This window comes from Salmo salar, chromosome 17 (genome assembly GCF_965601325.2).
Source record: "Salmo salar chromosome 17, fSalSal1, whole genome shotgun sequence".
NCBI classification, from domain to species: domain Eukaryota; kingdom Metazoa; phylum Chordata; class Actinopteri; order Salmoniformes; family Salmonidae; genus Salmo; species Salmo salar.
In genome coordinates this window covers 85,104,966-85,122,328 of record NC_138307.1, presented here as the reverse complement: position 1 = coordinate 85,122,328, position 17,363 = coordinate 85,104,966, and the positions used below count along the sequence as shown (strand labels likewise).

Below are 17,363 nucleotides of genomic sequence, written 5' to 3'. Positions count from 1 at the left end.
TTCCACTCCAGAAGTCAGCCATTAGCCATGCTAGCAGACTGACTGCCATATTCCACTCCAGAAGTCAGCCATTAGCCATGCTAGCAGACTGACTGCCATATTCCACTGCAGAAGTCAGCCATTAGCCATGCTAGCAGACTGACTGCATATTCCACTCCAGAAGTCAGCCATTAGCCATGCTAGCAGACTGACTGCCATATTCCACTCCAGAAGTCAGCCATGCTAGCAGACTGACTGCCATATTCCACTGCAGAAGTCAGCCATTAGCCATGCTAGCAGACTGACTGCCATATTCCACTGCAGAAGTCAGCCATTAGCCATGCTAGCAGACTGACTGCCATATTCCACTGCAGAAGTCAGCCATTAGCCATGCTAGCAGACTGACTGCATATTCCACTCCAGAAGTCAGCCATGCTAGCAGACTGACTGCCATATTCCACTCCAGAAGTCAGCCATTAGCCATGCTAGCAGACTGACTGCCATATTCCACTCCAGAAGGCAGCCATTAGCCATGCTAGCAGACTGACTGCCATATTCCACTGCAGAAGTCAGCCATTAGCCATGCTAGCAGACTGACTGCCATATTCCACTCCAGAAGTCAGCCATTAGCCATGCTAGCAGACTGACTGCCATATTCCACTCCAGAAGTCAGCCATTAGCCATGCTAGCAGACTGACTGCCATATTCCACTGCAGAAGTCAGCCATTAGCCATGCTAGCAGACTGACTGCCATAGTCCACTCCAGAAGTCAGCCATTAGCCATGCTAGCAGACTGACTGCCATATTCCACTCCAGAAGTCAGCCATTAGCCATGCTAGCAGACTGACTGCCATATTCCACTCCAGAAGTCAGCCATTAGCCATGCTAGCAGACTGACTGCCATATTCCACTCCAGAAGTCAGCCATTAGCCATGCTAGCAGACTGACTGCCATATTCCACTCCAGAAGTCAGCCATTAGCCATGCTAGCAGACTGACTGCCATATTCCACTCCAGAAGTCAGCCATTAGCCATGCTAGCAGACTGACTGCCATATTCCACTCCAGAAGTCAGCCATTAGCCATGCTAGCAGACTGACTGCCATATTCCACTGCAGAAGTCAGCCATTAGCCATGCTAGCAGACTGACTGCCATAGTCCACTCCAGAAGTCAGCCATTAGCCATGCTAGCAGACTGACTGCATATTCCACTCCAGAAGTCAGCCATGCTAGCAGACTGACTGCCATATTCCACTCCAGAAGTCAGCCATTAGCCATGCTAGCAGACTGCCTGCCATATTCCACTCCAGAAGTCAGCCATTAGCCATGCTAGCAGACTGACTGCCATATTCCACTCCAGAAGTCAGCCATTAGCCATGCTAGCAGACTGACTGCCATATTCCACTCCAGAAGTCAGCCATTAGCCATGCTAGCAGACTGACTGCCATAATCCACTCCAGAAGTCAGCCATTAGCCATGCTAGTACCAACGTACTGACAGTTGGTGGCAGCAGTAGAAACTGTTATTTGTTAGCTGTGGTGCTGTGAAGGAAGGAGAATGACAACAGCTATGAAAAGCCAACTGACATTTACTCCTGAGGTACTGACCTGTTGCACCCTCTACAACCGCTGTGATTATTATTATTTGACCCTGCTGGTCATCTATGAACGTTTGAACATCTTGAAGAACAATCTGGCCTTAAATTGCCATGTACTCTTATATTCTCCATCCGGCACAGCCAGAAGAGGACTGGCCACCCCTCAGTGCCTGGTTCCTCTCTAGGTTTCTTCCTAGGTTCCTTCCATTCTAGGGAGTATTTCCTAGACACCATGCTTCTACACCTGCATTGCTTGCTGTTTGGGGTTTTAGGCTGGGGGTTTCTGTACAGCGCTTTGAGATATCAGCTGATGTAAGAAGGGCTATATAAATACATTTGATTTGATTTGAGATACACTGTCTACATGACAGAGGATCCATTGTATTCCTCGACCCTGAATGATTCAGCAGGATTCAAATGTACACATTTTATTTATCCTAAAAAGTAATAACCTTCTTCTGACAGTTATTTTCTCTGGAACGGTTGTCTGGTTCTTAAATGCAGCTCAAGTTGAAATCTGAAAGGTTAGCATTGCTTCACTTTTCAATGCACTCAAGGCTGCTAAGGATGAAGGCTGCTGTTGTGGATGTGGGCTTGAAAACACAAACTGCTGTAACAAATGGATTAATAAACATAGAAAATACAGTCAAAAGGAAAAGAGACGGGGAAAAAAACCGACAAACTCCATTATAAACTGCGGTATTGTATAAATATAACTAATCGCAGAGCTACTACAGAGACTAACTACAGTACTTGATAAGTTACCACACCAGCAGTAAGCCTTGTGAATGCAAAGGGGAGAAAGAGCAACATTGTTCAACTCATTAGGAAACTAAAAAGAAAAAAAACCCCAAACAAGAGTCCAATTAAAACCTCCTTCAATTAGGAGACACTTAAAAAGAGAAATAATAATCCCACTCCTTTATTCTCTCATCTAGTAATAACAAATACATGACAGGCTTTATCAGCAGCGGGAGCATGCCCTCATCCTTATTAGAGAGGGAGGGGGGGGGGGATGTAATTAAAGAGACGGCGCTACAAAAAAGAAAGAGGGAGAGTTTCTCCTCTCTAATGAGAGTTTATTACCCAGCATTCCCAAATAATGTAAAACGGAACACGCCCGTTTAGCCGTGCTGTCACGCTCATTAGCAGCTGAGCAAAGACAAGATAACGACGAGACAACAATAACATAATCTGAACCTGATTTATAACAGCTCACATATTCTAATGAAAAGGGGGAGAGGAAGAATGCAAGCATATTTAGAAAGCAAGCATGTGGTTGAGATCACTGTGTTGGCCTAGTTAGTGAGAATGTGGCGGTTGTGGCTACGGCGCTAATGCTAATTCCTTTTGTAATATGCAGATGATATGCAGATCGCTCTCTTTCCTATTCTCAGCAGACATGTTGGGTCATTCAGGGACTTCTCTCTCACGTCAGAAATGAAGAGAGAGAGAGTGAGCGAGAGAGAGAGCGAGAGAGCGAGCGAGCGAGAGAGCGAGAGAGAGAGCGAAAGAGAGAGCGAGAGAGAGCGAGAGAGAGAGAGCAAGAGAGAGAGCGAGAGAGCGAGAGAGAGAATTAAGTCGAATTATTTGCCTTTAAATACGTTACATTAAAGATTCAGAATTGTAATTAAGAGACAACAGGCACTGTCAGCCTATAACACGGGTTAGTGAACACGCCACAGACCGCTGCTTAATTCCTACCACTAATAGCTTCAAAAGGAAAGAAAGAACCAAGGAAATGAACACAGAACATCTCAATATAGTACTGGGAGGCATTATGTGTGTGTGTGTGTGTGTGTGTGTGTGTGTGTGTGTGTGTGTGTGTGTCGAGATACACTCTTCTCTCTAAACTTTCAGCAATTAAAAGGGAATATGAAGTGATTGTAAAGAGGCTAACTTATCTCCCTCTCTGAATGGGTAAGTGTGTAATAGGGATTAGATGAAAGAAAAGGAAATATGGCTTGGTATAAAAATGTGAATATGTGAGAGTTTGTTTAGTTTAAATATGGAAATGAACTGGTGTCTTCATCACAGCAATACTACCACAATTGAGAAGAGCAGGAGGTACTTCAATATGTTCAATGAAGATTCTTTCAAATGCCCAACAAGGGGCCTTCCCCGAGTGGCACAGTGGTCAGTGATCGTGAGACCCATGGGGACGGAGCACAATTGGCCCAGCGTCGTCCGGGTTAGAGGAGGGTTTGTCAGGCAGTGATGTTCTTGTCCCATCGCGCTCTAGCGACTCCTGTGGCGGGCCGGGCGCAGTGCACGCTGACACGGTCGCCAGGTGTACGGTGTTTCCTCCAACACATTGGTGCGGCTGGCTTCCGGGTTAAGCGGGCATTGTGTCAAGAAGCAGTGCGGCTTGGCTGGGTTGTGTTTCTGAGGACGCACTGCTCTCGACCTTTTCCCCTCCTGAGTCCGTACGGAAGTTGCAGCGATGAGACAAGACTAACTACCAATTGGATACCACAAAATTGAGGAGAAAAAGGGGTAAAAGTAAAAAATAAATCAAATTAAAAGTATTAATCTACTTCAATATGTTCAATGAAGATTCTTTCTAAAACACAACAGAAATAAATAATCAATTTAAAAAGTTTCAAGTTTTATTAGTTGTACCTACAGGATACACATGGGAATACGCCATCCAAATAAATGCTGACTTGCAGGTTCCTTCCTCAATGAAATAACAATAAGAAATAATACAAGTGTAGCCCGTCTTTTCAGCGCGCCATCAAGATACTAGGAAGAGGAGGCTGTGTACCCTGTCTCTTCAGCTAGCCATCAGGATACTAGGAAGAGGAAGCCGTGTAGCCTGTCTTTTCAGCGAGCCATCAGGATACTAGGAAGAGGAGGCCGCGTAGCCCGTCTTTTCAGCTAGCCATCAGGATACTAGGAAGAGGAGGCTGTGTACCCATCTTTTCAGCTAGCCATCAGGATAGTAGGAAGAGGAGGCCGCGTAGCCCGTCTTTTCAGCTAGCCATCAGGATACTAGGAAGAGGAGGCTGTGTAGCCGTCTCTTCAGCTAGCCATCAGGATACTAGGAAGAGGAGGCCGCGTAGCCCGTCTTTTCAGCTAGCCATCAGGATACTAGGAAGAGGAGGCTGTGTAGCCTGTCTTTTCAGCTAGCCATGAGGATTCTAGGAAGAGGAGGCCGCGGAGCCCGTCTTTTCAGCTAGCCATCAGGATACTAGGAAGAGGAGGCTGTGTACCCATCTTTTCAGCTAGCCATCAGGATAGTAGGAAGAGGAGGCCGCGTAGCCCGTCTTTTCAGCTAGCCATCAGGATACTAGGAAGAGGAGGCTGTGTACCCATCTTTTCAGCTAGCCATCAGGATACTAGGAAGAGGAGGCCGCGGAGCCCGTCTTTTCAGCTTGGAGTCCCACTTTCCTTTCCTTTTAATATGTCAATGAAGATTCTTTCAAAAGCACAACAAAGTATTAATCCAAACAACGACTCTTTGACCCCGTCACTGGTGGCAACAGGAACTTGTTGAAGATGAAAGCATCACGTCCTATCACAACGCATGATATAACCAATCACAACACATGATATAACATCACGTCCTATCACAACGCATGATATACCATCACGTCCTATCACAACGCATGATATACCATCACGTCCTATCACAACGCATGATATACCATCACGTCCAATCACAACGCACGATATACCATCACGTCCTATCACAACGCACGATATAACATCACATCCTATCACAACGCACGATATAACATCACGTCCTATCACAACGCACGATATAACATCACGTCCTATCACAACGCACGATATAACATCACGTCCTATCACAACGCACGATATACCATCACGTCCTATCACAACGCATGCTATACCATCACGTCTTATCACAACGCACGATATAACATCACGTCCTATCACGACGCATGATATAACATCACGTCCTATCACAACGCACGATATACCATCACGTCCTATCACAACGCACGATATAACCAATCACAACACATGATATAACCAATCACTTTCAAATCCATTCTTCACATAAAGGAGGACTAAAGCAAGCGTGGTCATTGGTTGCCCAATCTAAAGGCTAGGGCTTAGTTTCCCTCCCCTCGAGGTACAAGAGCCGTAGTCTTAACCTTTTCACTCCTTCATGTACTGTTCGTACTGCTCTAATACTTGTCGCCACCAGGTTACCATTCCCTTAGGCACAAAACGGCACCCCAACTCAGAGCCATTGTGGATTTCAAAGCCTCCAGCTGCACCCGCCTTCACTTTGACATGCTACATCCCCATTATGGACACAATAACATGCCTAACACAGACCGAGAGCGCAGAGGAGCTATTCACCATCACACAGAGTCCCAATCAACTCCAGAACTCATCACTGTCATCTCCAGGGAGAGAGGAAGGAAAGAGGAAAGAAAAGGTCCGCTTCAGCCACCCAAGCTCCACGTCCGAGTCCCAAATGGCCCCCTATTCCCTACATAGTGCACTACATTTGACCAGAGCCCAATGGGGCTCTAACGCTGCACTATATTGGGAATAGGGTGCCATTTGGGATACAGACCAGATCCAGACAGTAAATGCCACTTAATAAAAGGCAATGATTTTATTCCCCCCTTCACTCCTGTATCTCCTTAAGTATCCAGCACTTCAGCCATACTCACCATCAATCATCGTTGAACAGCCATAAGTGACAGCCCATTTCCTGCTATTACCGGGCAGCAGAAAGCAGGGAGAGCTGTGTGTCTTCACGCGTGAACGTGTGGATGTGTGTTGAGTCCCTTAACATCATCGTACTATTATGAGAGGTCCCTGGAGTCTCCAGAGTTTCACGGAGGAGAGCAAAGGTGAATCTATTGCCATGTCCCAGGGTAAATGTGTCAGTCCTGCAGCCTCAGAATGTCTGCTGCATTTTTGGGAGTTCTTTCTCCCATCGATCTCAGCATGCACAAGAAGCACGAAAGAATAGTGGGACATTAAACTAGCCAGAAGTTGGACACTAACTGAAGTCAGACTCTACGGAACTACAGATGTTGGTAGGTGTAAATGGTACAGCAAGACAGACATACTGTCTTTATGCGTGACGGATGGACAGAACACATTAAGAGGTCGCTGTAGAATCATCTCGATACTACACGAGACAAGAAAGCCTAATTAAGAAAACAGACAAGCAGCTTGATAAACCCATAGCAGCGTATTTCATCCTATCTCCTGTGTTCATAAATCAGCATGTTGATTATGCCCCCCCCCCCCCCCCCCCTCCCAGTGTTACACTAATTAACGACAGGGATCAGGACCGCATGAAATTACAGCCAACACTAACGGCTGGTTAACACAGGGGATTGTGACAGATCTGTGACAATCTGTGTGTGTGTGTGTGTGTGTGTGTGTGTGTGTGTGTGTGTGTGTGTGTGTGTGTGTGTGTCAAAGTTTTACAACAGGCGCTACATCAAAATAATAACCACATCGCAGCGCTCCCTTTTGGTTATGCAGCGGGTGACTAGCGGGGAAAACAACACAACAGGAAAAGGAAAGAGAAGTCAGGCATGAAAAGCGTGACGCTATAAGGGTCGTCTATGGTGGTATTCACAGTACGCAACACTACCTCTCACACACTGTTCTGTTTCCCACTCTGAACATTCTCACAACACCTTCCAGGAAGTCACATGGTTCAGAGTAGGAAAGTAGAACTTGTCAGCCAATCAAAAGTCCACAAACTACTGGGTCAGTGGAACCCACATCACATGACAATCAGCAGCTTTACCTGTGTATCAACTGGTACAAAAGCGGAGTGGGAAAATGGTTGGATAAATGAAAGCGGGTATTGTTTGATGTAGTAGGTGTGGGGTAGAGGATGTTGTACAGTAGTTGGTGTTGCTCAGAACAATGTACAGTCGTGGCCAAAAGTTTTGAGAATGACACAAATATTAATTTCCACAAAGTTTGCTGCTACAAGGTCTCAATGTGATTAAGGTCTGGGGAGTTTCCTGGCCATGAACCCAAAAATCAATGTTTTGTTCCCCGAGCCACTTAGTTATCACTTTTTCCTTATGGCAAGATGTTCCATCATGCTGGAAAAGGCATTGTTCATCACCAAACTGTTCCTGGATGGTTGGGAAAAGTTGCTCTCGGAGGATGTGTTGGTACCATTCTTTATTCATGGCTGTGTTCTTAGGCAAAATTGTGAGTGAGCCCACTCCCTTGGCTGAGAAGCAACCCCCCACAGGATGCTTCCTGTTGGCATGACATGGGACTGATGGTAGCGCTCACCTTGTCTTCTCCGGACAAGCTTTTTTTCCGGATGCCCCAAACAATCGGAAAGGGGATTCATCAGAGAAATTGAATTTACCCCAGTCCAATCCCTGTACCTTATGCAGAATATCAGTCTGTCCCTGATGTTTTTCCTGGAGAGAAGTGGGTTCTTTGCTGCCCTTCTTGACACCAGGCCATCCTCCAAAAGTCTTCACCTCACTGTGCGTGCAGATGCACTCACACCTGCCTGCTGCCATTCCTGAGCAAGCTCTATACTGGTGGTGCCACGATCCCGCAGCTGAATCAACTTTAGGAGAAGGTCCTGGCGCTTGCTGGACTTTCTTGGGTGCCCTGAAGCCTTCTTCACAACAATTGAACCGCTCTCCTTGAAGTTCTTGATGATCGGATAAATGGTTGATTTAGGTGCAATCTTACTGGCAGCAATATCCTTGCCTGTGAAGCCCTTTTTGTGCAAAGCAATGATGACGACATGCGTTTCCTTGCAGGTAACCATGGTTGACAGAGGAAGAACAATGATTCCAAGCACCACCCTCCTTTTGAAGCTTCCAGTCTGTTATTCGAACTCAATCAGCATGACAGAGTAATCTCCAGCCTTGTCCTTGTCAACACTCACACCTGTGTTAACAAGAGAATCACTGACATGATGTCAGCTGGTCCTTTTGTGGCAGGGCTGAAATGCAGTGGAAATGTTTTTTGGGGGGGGATTCAGTTCATTTGCATGGCAAAGAGGGACTTTGCAATTCATCTGATCACTCTTCATAACATTCTGGAGTATATGCAAATTGCCATCATACAAATTGAGGCAGCAGACTTTGTGAAAATTTATATTTGTGTCATTCTCAAAACTTTTGGCCACAACTGTACTGTTGAATGGTGTTTTACAGTAGTTGGTGGTTTAGAACAATGTACTGTTGAATGGTGTTTTACAGTAGTTGGTGGTTTAGAACAATGTACTGTTGAATGGTGTTTTACAGTAGTAGGTGGTTTAGAACAATGTACTGTTGAATGGTGTTTTACAGTAGTAGGTGGTTTAGAACAATGTACTGTGTTTTACAGTAGTTGGTGGTTTAGAACACATCTGTACACATCTGGTCCTTCTTTGGACACTGTGTTATCAAACCTCCAAACGGGCTTCAATGCCATACAACACTCCTTCCGTGGCCTCCAACTGCTCTTAAATGCAAGTAAAACTAAATGCATACTATTCAACTGATCGCTGCCCGCACCTGCCCGTCCGACTAGCATCACTACTCTGGACGGTTCTGACTTAGAATATGTGGACAACTACAAATAGCTAGGTGTCTGGTTAGACTGTAAACTCTCCTTCCAGACTCACATCAAACATCTCCAATCCAAAATTAAATCTAAAATCGGCTTCCTATTTCACAACAAAGCATCCTTCACTCATGCTGCCAAACATACCCTCGTAAAACTTACCATCCTACCGATCCTCAACTTCGGCGAAGTAATTTACAAAATAGCCTCCAACACTCTACTCAACAAACTGGATGCAGTCTATCACAGCGCCATCCGTTTTGTCACCAAAGCCCCATATACTACCCACCACTGCAACCTGTATGCTCTCGTCGGCTGGCCCTAGCTACATATTCGTCGCCAGACCCACTGGCTCCAGGTCATCTATAAGTCTTTGCTAGGTAAAGCTCCGCATTATCTCAGCTCATTGGTCAGCATAACAACACCAAACAGTAGCACGTGCTCAAGCAGGTATCTCTCACTGGTCATCCCCAAAGCCAACACCCCTTTGGCCGCCTTTCCTTCCAGTTCTCTGCTGCCAATAACTGGAACGAATTGCAAAAATCGCTGAAGCTGGAGACTTATATTTCCCTCAATAACTTTAAGCACCAGCTATCTGAGCAGCTTACCGACCACTGCAGCTGTACATAGCCCATTTGTAAATAGCTCATCCAACTACCATCATCCCCATATTGTTTTTATTAACTTTTTATGCTCTTTTGCACACCAGTATTTCTACTTGCACATCAGCATCTGCACATCTATCACTCCAGTGTTAATTTGCTAAATTGTAATTACTTCCCTGCTATGGCCTATTTATTGCCTTACCTCCTTACTCCATTTGCACTCACTGTATATATATTTTTCTATTGTGTTATTGACAGTATGTTTGTTTATCCCATGTGTAACTCTGTGTTGTAAATGAGAACTTGTTCTCAAGTGGCCTACCTGGTTAAATAAAGGTGAAATATACATTTAAAAAAAGAACAATGTACTGTTAGATGGGGTGTATAAGGGGTAGTGAAACAGAGTAACATACTGTTAGATGGGGTGTATTGAAACAGAGTAACATACTGTTAGATGGGGTGTATGAGGTGTATTGAAACAGAGTAACATACTGTTAGATGGGGTGTATTGAAACAGAGTAACATACTGTTAGATGGGGTGTATGAGGTGTATTGAAACAGAGTAACATACTGTTAGACGGGGTGTATTGAAACAGAGTAACATACTGTTAGATGGGGTGTATGAGGTGTATTGAAACAGAGTAACATACTGTTAGATGGGGTGTATGAGGTGTATTGAAACAGAGTAACATACTGTTAGATGGGGTGTATGAGGTGTAGTGAAACAGAGTAACATACTGTTAGATGGGGTGTATAAGGTGTGTGTATGGAAACAGTAACATACTGTTAGATGGGGTGTATAAGGTGTGTGTATGGAAACAGAGTAACATACTGTTAGATGGGGTGTATAAGGTGTGTGTATGGAAACAGAGTAACATACTGTTAGATGGGGTGTATTGAAACAGAGTAACATACTGTTAGATGGGGTGTATAAGGTGTATGGAAACAGAGTAACATACTGTTAGATGGGGTGTATAAGGTGTAGTGAAACAGAGTAACATACTGTTAGATGGGGTGTATAAGGTGTATGGAAACAGAGTAACATACTGTTAGATGGGGTGTATAAGGTGTATGGAAACAGATGAACATACTGTTAGATGGGGTGTATAAGGTGTAGTGAAATGGAGTAACATACTGTTAGATGGGGTGTATAAGGTGTGTGTATTGAAACAGGGTAACATACTGTTAGATGGGGTGTATAAGGTGTAGTGAAACAGGGTAACATACTGTTAGATGGGGTGTATAAGGTGTAGTGAAACAGGGTAACATACTGTTAGATGGGGTGTATAAGGTGTAGTGAAACAGGGTAACATACTGTTAGATGGGGTGTATAAGGTGTAGTGAAACAGGGTAACATACTGTTAGATGGGGTGTATAAGGTGTAGTGAAACAGTAACATACTGTTAGATGGGGTGTATAAGGTGTATGGAAACAGTAACATACTGTTAGATGGGGTGTATAAGGTGTAGTGAAACAGGGTAACATACTGTTAGATGGGGTGTATAAGGTGTAGTGAAACAGGGTAACATACTGTTAGATGGGGTGTATAAGGTGTAGTGAAACAGTAACATACTGCTGGATGGGGTGTAGTGAAACAGGGTAACATACTGTTAGATGGGGTGTATAAGGTGTAGTGAAACAGAGTAACATACTGTTAGATGGGGTGTATAAGGTGTATGGAAACAGTAACATACTGTTAGATGGGGTGTATAAGGTGTATGGAAACAGGGTAACATACTGTTAGATGGGGTGTATAAGGTGTAGTGAAACAGGGTAACATACTGTTAGATGGGGTGTATAAGGTGTATGGAAACAGAGTAACATACTGTTAGATGGGGTGTATAAGGTGTATGGAAACAGATGAACATACTGTTAGATGGGGTGTATAAGGTGTAGTGAAATGGAGTAACATACTGTTAGATGGGGTGTATAAGGTGTGTGTATTGAAACAGGGTAACATACTGTTAGATGGGGTGTATAAGGTGTAGTGAAACAGGGTAACATACTGTTAGATGGGGTGTATAAGGTGTAGTGAAACAGGGTAACATACTGTTAGATGGGGTGTATAAGGTGTAGTGAAACAGGGTAACATACTGTTAGATGGGGTGTATAAGGTGTAGTGAAACAGGGTAACATACTGTTAGATGGGGTGTATAAGGTGTAGTGAAACAGTAACATACTGTTAGATGGGGTGTATAAGGTGTATGGAAACAGTAACATACTGTTAGATGGGGTGTATAAGGTGTAGTGAAACAGGGTAACATACTGTTAGATGGGGTGTATAAGGTGTAGTGAAACAGGGTAACATACTGTTAGATGGGGTGTATAAGGTGTAGTGAAACAGTAACATACTGCTGGATGCGCTGGATGGGCAGTGGGAGCAGGTCCTCTAGTTTACAGTTGTGGAACTCTGGTCTGGACTCCTGGAGCTTCTTAAACCTTCTAAAGGCCTTGTTCTTCTTTACCTGGAGCTGAGGACAGAGAACAGACATCATTTAATAATCACCCTGAGTCCTCCACTAACAGATCTTTACCTGGAGCTGAGGACAGAGAACAGACATCATTTAATAATCACCCTGAGTCCTCCACTAACAGATCTTTACCTGGAGCTGAGGACCGAGAACAGACATCATTTAATAATCACCCTGAGTCCTCCACTAACAGATCTTTACCTGGAGCTGAGGACAGAGAACAGACATCATTTAATAATCACCCTGAGTCCTCCACTAACAGATCTTTACCTGGAGCTGAGGACAGAGAACAGACATCATTTAATAATCACCCTGAGTCCTCCACTAACAGATCTTTACCTGGAGCTGAGGACAGAGAACAGACATCATTTAATAATCACCCTGAGTCCTCCACTAACAGATCTTTACCTGGAGCTGAGGACCGAGAACAGACATCATTTAATAATCACCCTGAGTCCTCCACTAACAGATCTTTACCTGGAGCTGAGGACAGAGAACAGACATCATTTAATAATCACCCTGAGTCCTCCACTAACAGATCTTTACCTGGAGCTGAGGACAGAGAACAGACATCATTTAATAATCACCCTGAGTCCTCCACTAACAGATCTTTACCTGGAGCTGAGGACAGAGAACAGACATCATTTAATAATCACCCTGAGTCCTCCACTAACAGATCTTTACCTGGAGCTGAGGACAGAGAACAGACATCATTTAATAATCACCCTGAGTCCTCCACTAACAGATCTTTACCTGGAGCTGAGGACCGAGAACAGACATCATTTAATAATCACCCTGAGTCCTCCACTAACAGATCTTTACCTGGAGCTGAGGACAGAGAACAGACATCATTAATAATCACCCTGAGTCCTCCACTAACAGATCTTTACCTGGAGCTGAGGACAGAGAACAGACATCATTAATAATCACCCTGAGTCCTCCACTAACAGATCTTTACCTGGAGCTGAGGACCGAGAACAGACATCTTTAATAATCACCCTGAGTCCTCCACTAACAGATCTTTACCTGGAGCTGAGGACAGAGAACAGACATCATTAATAATCACCCTGAGTCCTCCACTAACAGATCTTTACCTGGAGCTGAGGACAGAGAACAGACACCACTAACAGAGGAGAGCGAAGAGTTTGACAGAGGTGACCTCTCAGAACAGAACATGCCACAGGACAGTCAGTTTCTAAATCAAGGGCATGTCAACTCCCTCCAACGAGGGTGAGCTGCTGTGAACATCAAAAACACTTGTGAAAGCAGCAACCAGAACAACTGTCCACAATCGATAGAATCCTGTCCTGAGACTGTTTTAACAGCAGCCTGTCTCATCACACATATCGCCATCTCTCTTTGTGGCCCCTGTCGCTGCCTGGCCGTGTGGCCCCTGTCGCTGTCTGGCCGTGTGGCCCGTCTGGCCCCTGTCGCTGTCTGGCCGTGTGGCCCCTGTCGCTGTCTGGCCCCAATCGCTGTCTGTCTGTGTAGCGTCTGTCGATGTCTGTCTGTGTACTCCCCCCAACACCAATCACCTTTATGTCAGTCATTACCTCTCTGGGTAGGAAGTCAGGGTGGAGGGGGAAGTCTGTGTCTGAGAGTGACAATGTGTGTGTGTTTGTGAGCGTGTGTGTGTGTGTGTGTGTGTGTGTGTGTTTGAGCACGCTCTCATTAAATATGCACGGGTAAATCATGTCAACATGAGTGTCAACAATATGACAGCAGAAAGAGAGACTAATCTTGTCAGCCATCAAAACTAGCATGGCTGCTTGTAGAGCCCAAGAAAATCTGCGTTTGCGGAAAACGCGGACAGAATCCAGACATTAAAACGCAACTCAATAATATTTAAAAAAAATCTATTGAACTTTCTTCCCGGTGAACCATAAGACATGACCATAATGCATCAGGGATTGTTGTTTTCATGCAGCTTTCTGAAACGCCACAGGAATTCCCCTGCATGTGTGTGTGTAACAGCCGTTAGCGATAATGTTAATGACACCAGTATTCTGGTAGAGCAGGAAAGGCTCAATTAAAATGTTAACTACAAAAGTAGCCTAGCTGGCAGAATGGGATCATGATTATTTGCATTCATCCAGTGGCCATTTTTTTCCGCAAACTCTGCAATCACAGGAGCACAACAGCAACACAGTCCGTGCTATCTGGGATCCTTGGGACCTCCTTACCGCGTTGAAATTTAAAAACGGTTACGGTAAGCGTTAAGGTAAGGGTTATGGTTAGGGAAAGGGTTCCCAAGTGGCGCTGCGCTCTAAGGCACTGCATCTCAGTGCTAGAGGCTTCACTATAGACCCTGGTTCGATTCCGGGCTGTATCACAACCGGCCGTTATTGGGAGTACCATAGTGGGGAGCAAAATTGACCCAGCGTCGTCCGGGTTTGTTCTTAACTGACTTGCATAGTTAAATAAAGGTTCAATAAAATAAAGGGTTAAGGCTACGGTTTAGGGTAGGGACATCCCAAGGATCCCAGATAGCACTGACCACAGCAACACCTCAATCAATCAACAGTCTCTTCCTGGTGCACACTGACCACAACAACACCTCTTAACCAATCAACAGTCTCTTCCTGGTGCACATTGACCACAACAACACCTCTTAACCAATCAACAGTCTCTTCCTGGTGCACACTGACCACAACAACACCTCTTAACCAATCAACAGTCTCTTCCTGGTGCACACTGACCACAACAACACCTCTTAACCAATCAACAGCCTCTTCCTGGTGCACACTGACCACAACAACACCTCTTAACCAATCAACAGCCTCTTCCTGGTGCACACTGACCACAACAACACCTCTTAACCAATCAACAGCCTCTTCCCGGTGCACACTAGAATTAAAGGGTAACTACATCCCCCCCCCAAAAATGGAAATTTCTTCAATATTTCCAAGACCTAAAAAACGGTCTCCTGATGTGGTTTAAACATTGTTGTGGACTTAAAAATATCCATTTGTGTTTTTCTATAAAAAAAATGTTTTAATGATTCTGAGAGCCAAAAACCTGGAAAAACCAAGCGGAGAAAAGGGAATTTGGTGTGTTTACACTGAGTTGTACCGGGTAAAAGGGGTGTGTGTTTACACTGCGATGATGAGCTCACCGTGAGAGGAATCACTGATGAACAAGAGGGTGAAATCAGAAACGAACATTTCAACACTATGGAGCGAACATCTCTGTGAGGGAAGACCTCACAACTAAAATACTGCTTACTGCAGAGCCACGGCATCTCTACCTACCTAGCATCCTCTCCTAGTTACCTGTGGTTGGTCACCTGTGGTCGGTCACCTGTGGTCGGTCACCTGTGGTCGGTCACCTGTGGTCGGTTACCTGTGGTTGGTTACCTGTGGTTAACCCTGCACGGAGCCGACAGCTGCAGTGATATGAATGTCTTTGGTTAAGAGGAAGGATGAGTCTGTCTGCAGATAGACCATTGACTGATCTCATTGATTAGGAACAGAGCAGGGGAGTTGGAATTGATTCCTCCACCGGGTCTACATAGCTAACACGCCTGTAATTGCTGAAACATGGGGCTGTGTGTTATTAGCGTGTTAGAGACTCGTTAGCGTGTTAACGGCGGTGCATCACTTAGGCTGAGGTGATAAAAACAGTGCCTTCTGAAAGTATTCATACCCCTTGACTTATTCCACATTGTGTTGTGTTATAGTCTGAATTGAAAACAGATTCACACACCCACTTACACACAATACCAGATAATGACAAAAATGAAAAACATGTTTTTAGAAATTGTTGCAAATGTATTGAAAATGAAATACAGAAATATAATTTACATAAGTATTCACACCCGAGTCAACACTTTGTATAAACACATTAGGCAGCGATTACAGCTGTGAGTCTTTTTGGGCAAATCTCTAAGAGCTTTGTACACATGGATTGTACAATATTTGTCCATTATTCTTTAAAAAAAAAAATGATTCAAGCTCTGTCAAGTTGGTTGTTGATCATTGCTAGACAGCCATTTTCAAGTCTTGCAATAGATTTTCAAGCCGATTTCAATTCAAACTGTAACTAGGCCACTCAGGAACATTCAATGACGTCTTGGTAAACAACTCCAGTGTAGATTTGGCCTCATGTTTTATGGTTATTGTCCTGATGAAAGATGAATGTCTCCCAGTGTCTGTTGGAAAGCAGACTGAACCAGGTTTTCCTCTAGGATATTTCCTGTGCTTATAGCTGTATTCCATTTCTTTTTATCCTAAGAAACACCCTTCAGATGATAAGCATACCCATAACATGATGCAGTTTTTTTTTCTTCCCAGTATTACTTACAGTACCAGTCAAAAGTTTGGACACACCTCACTCAAGGATTTTTCTTAATTGATTCTATTTTCTACATTGTAGAATAATAGGGAAGACATAAAAACAATGAACACATATGGAATCATATAGTAACCAAAGCATTTAAAAAAATAAATATCGAAATATATTTTATATTTGAGATTCTTCAAAGTAGTCACCCTTTGCCTTGACAGCTTTGCACTCGCTTGGCATTCTCTCAACCAGCTTCATGAGGTAGTCACCAGGAATGCCTTTCAATTAACAGGTGTCTTCTTAAAAGCTCATTTGTGGAATAGCTTTCCTTCTTAATGCGTCTGAGCCAATCAGTTGTGTTGTGACAAGGTAGGGGTAGTATACAGAAGATAGCCCTATTTGGTAAAAGACCAAGTCCATATTATGGCAACAACAGCTCAAATAAGCAAAGAGAAACGACAGTCCATCATTACTTTAAGACATGAAGGTCAGTCAACATTTCAAGAACTTTGAAAGTTTCTTCAGGTGCAGTCGCAAAAACCATCAAGCTCTGTGATGAAACTGGCTCTCATGAGGACCGCCACAGGAAAGGAAGACCCAGAGTTACCTCTGCTGCACCTCAAATTGCAGCCCAAATAAATGCTTCACAGAGTTCAAGTAACAGACACATCTCAACATCAACTGTTCAGAGGACACTGCGTGAATTTTAATTTTTTTACCTTTATTTTACCAGGTAAGTTGACTGAGAACACATTCTCATTTACAGCAACGACCTGGGGAATAGTTTCAGGGGAGAGGTGGTGGATGAATGAGCCAATTGTAAACTGGGGATGATTAGGTGGCCGTGATGGTATCAGGGCCAGATTGGGAATTTAGCCAGGACACCG

The 17,363-nt window shown here is 44.2% G+C and overlaps 1 protein-coding gene across 7 annotated transcripts in view; it reads right to left on the bottom strand.

Moving 5' to 3' along the window:
* LOC123728277 (rho guanine nucleotide exchange factor 39-like) overlaps positions 1 to 17,363 on the bottom strand; it is a 110,203-nt gene that overhangs the window by 62,078 nt on the left and 30,762 nt on the right. For all 7 annotated transcript variants that reach the window (XR_014381247.1, XR_014381251.1, XR_014381249.1 and 4 more), the window contains exon 5: positions 12,074 to 12,192. Coding sequence is in view for 1 of the 7 variants with exons in the window: in XM_082964296.1 (XP_082820422.1) it covers positions 12,074 to 12,192 (119 nt within the window). In the remaining 6 variants the exon portion in view is untranslated. The remainder of the gene's footprint in view (positions 1 to 12,073; positions 12,193 to 17,363) is intronic.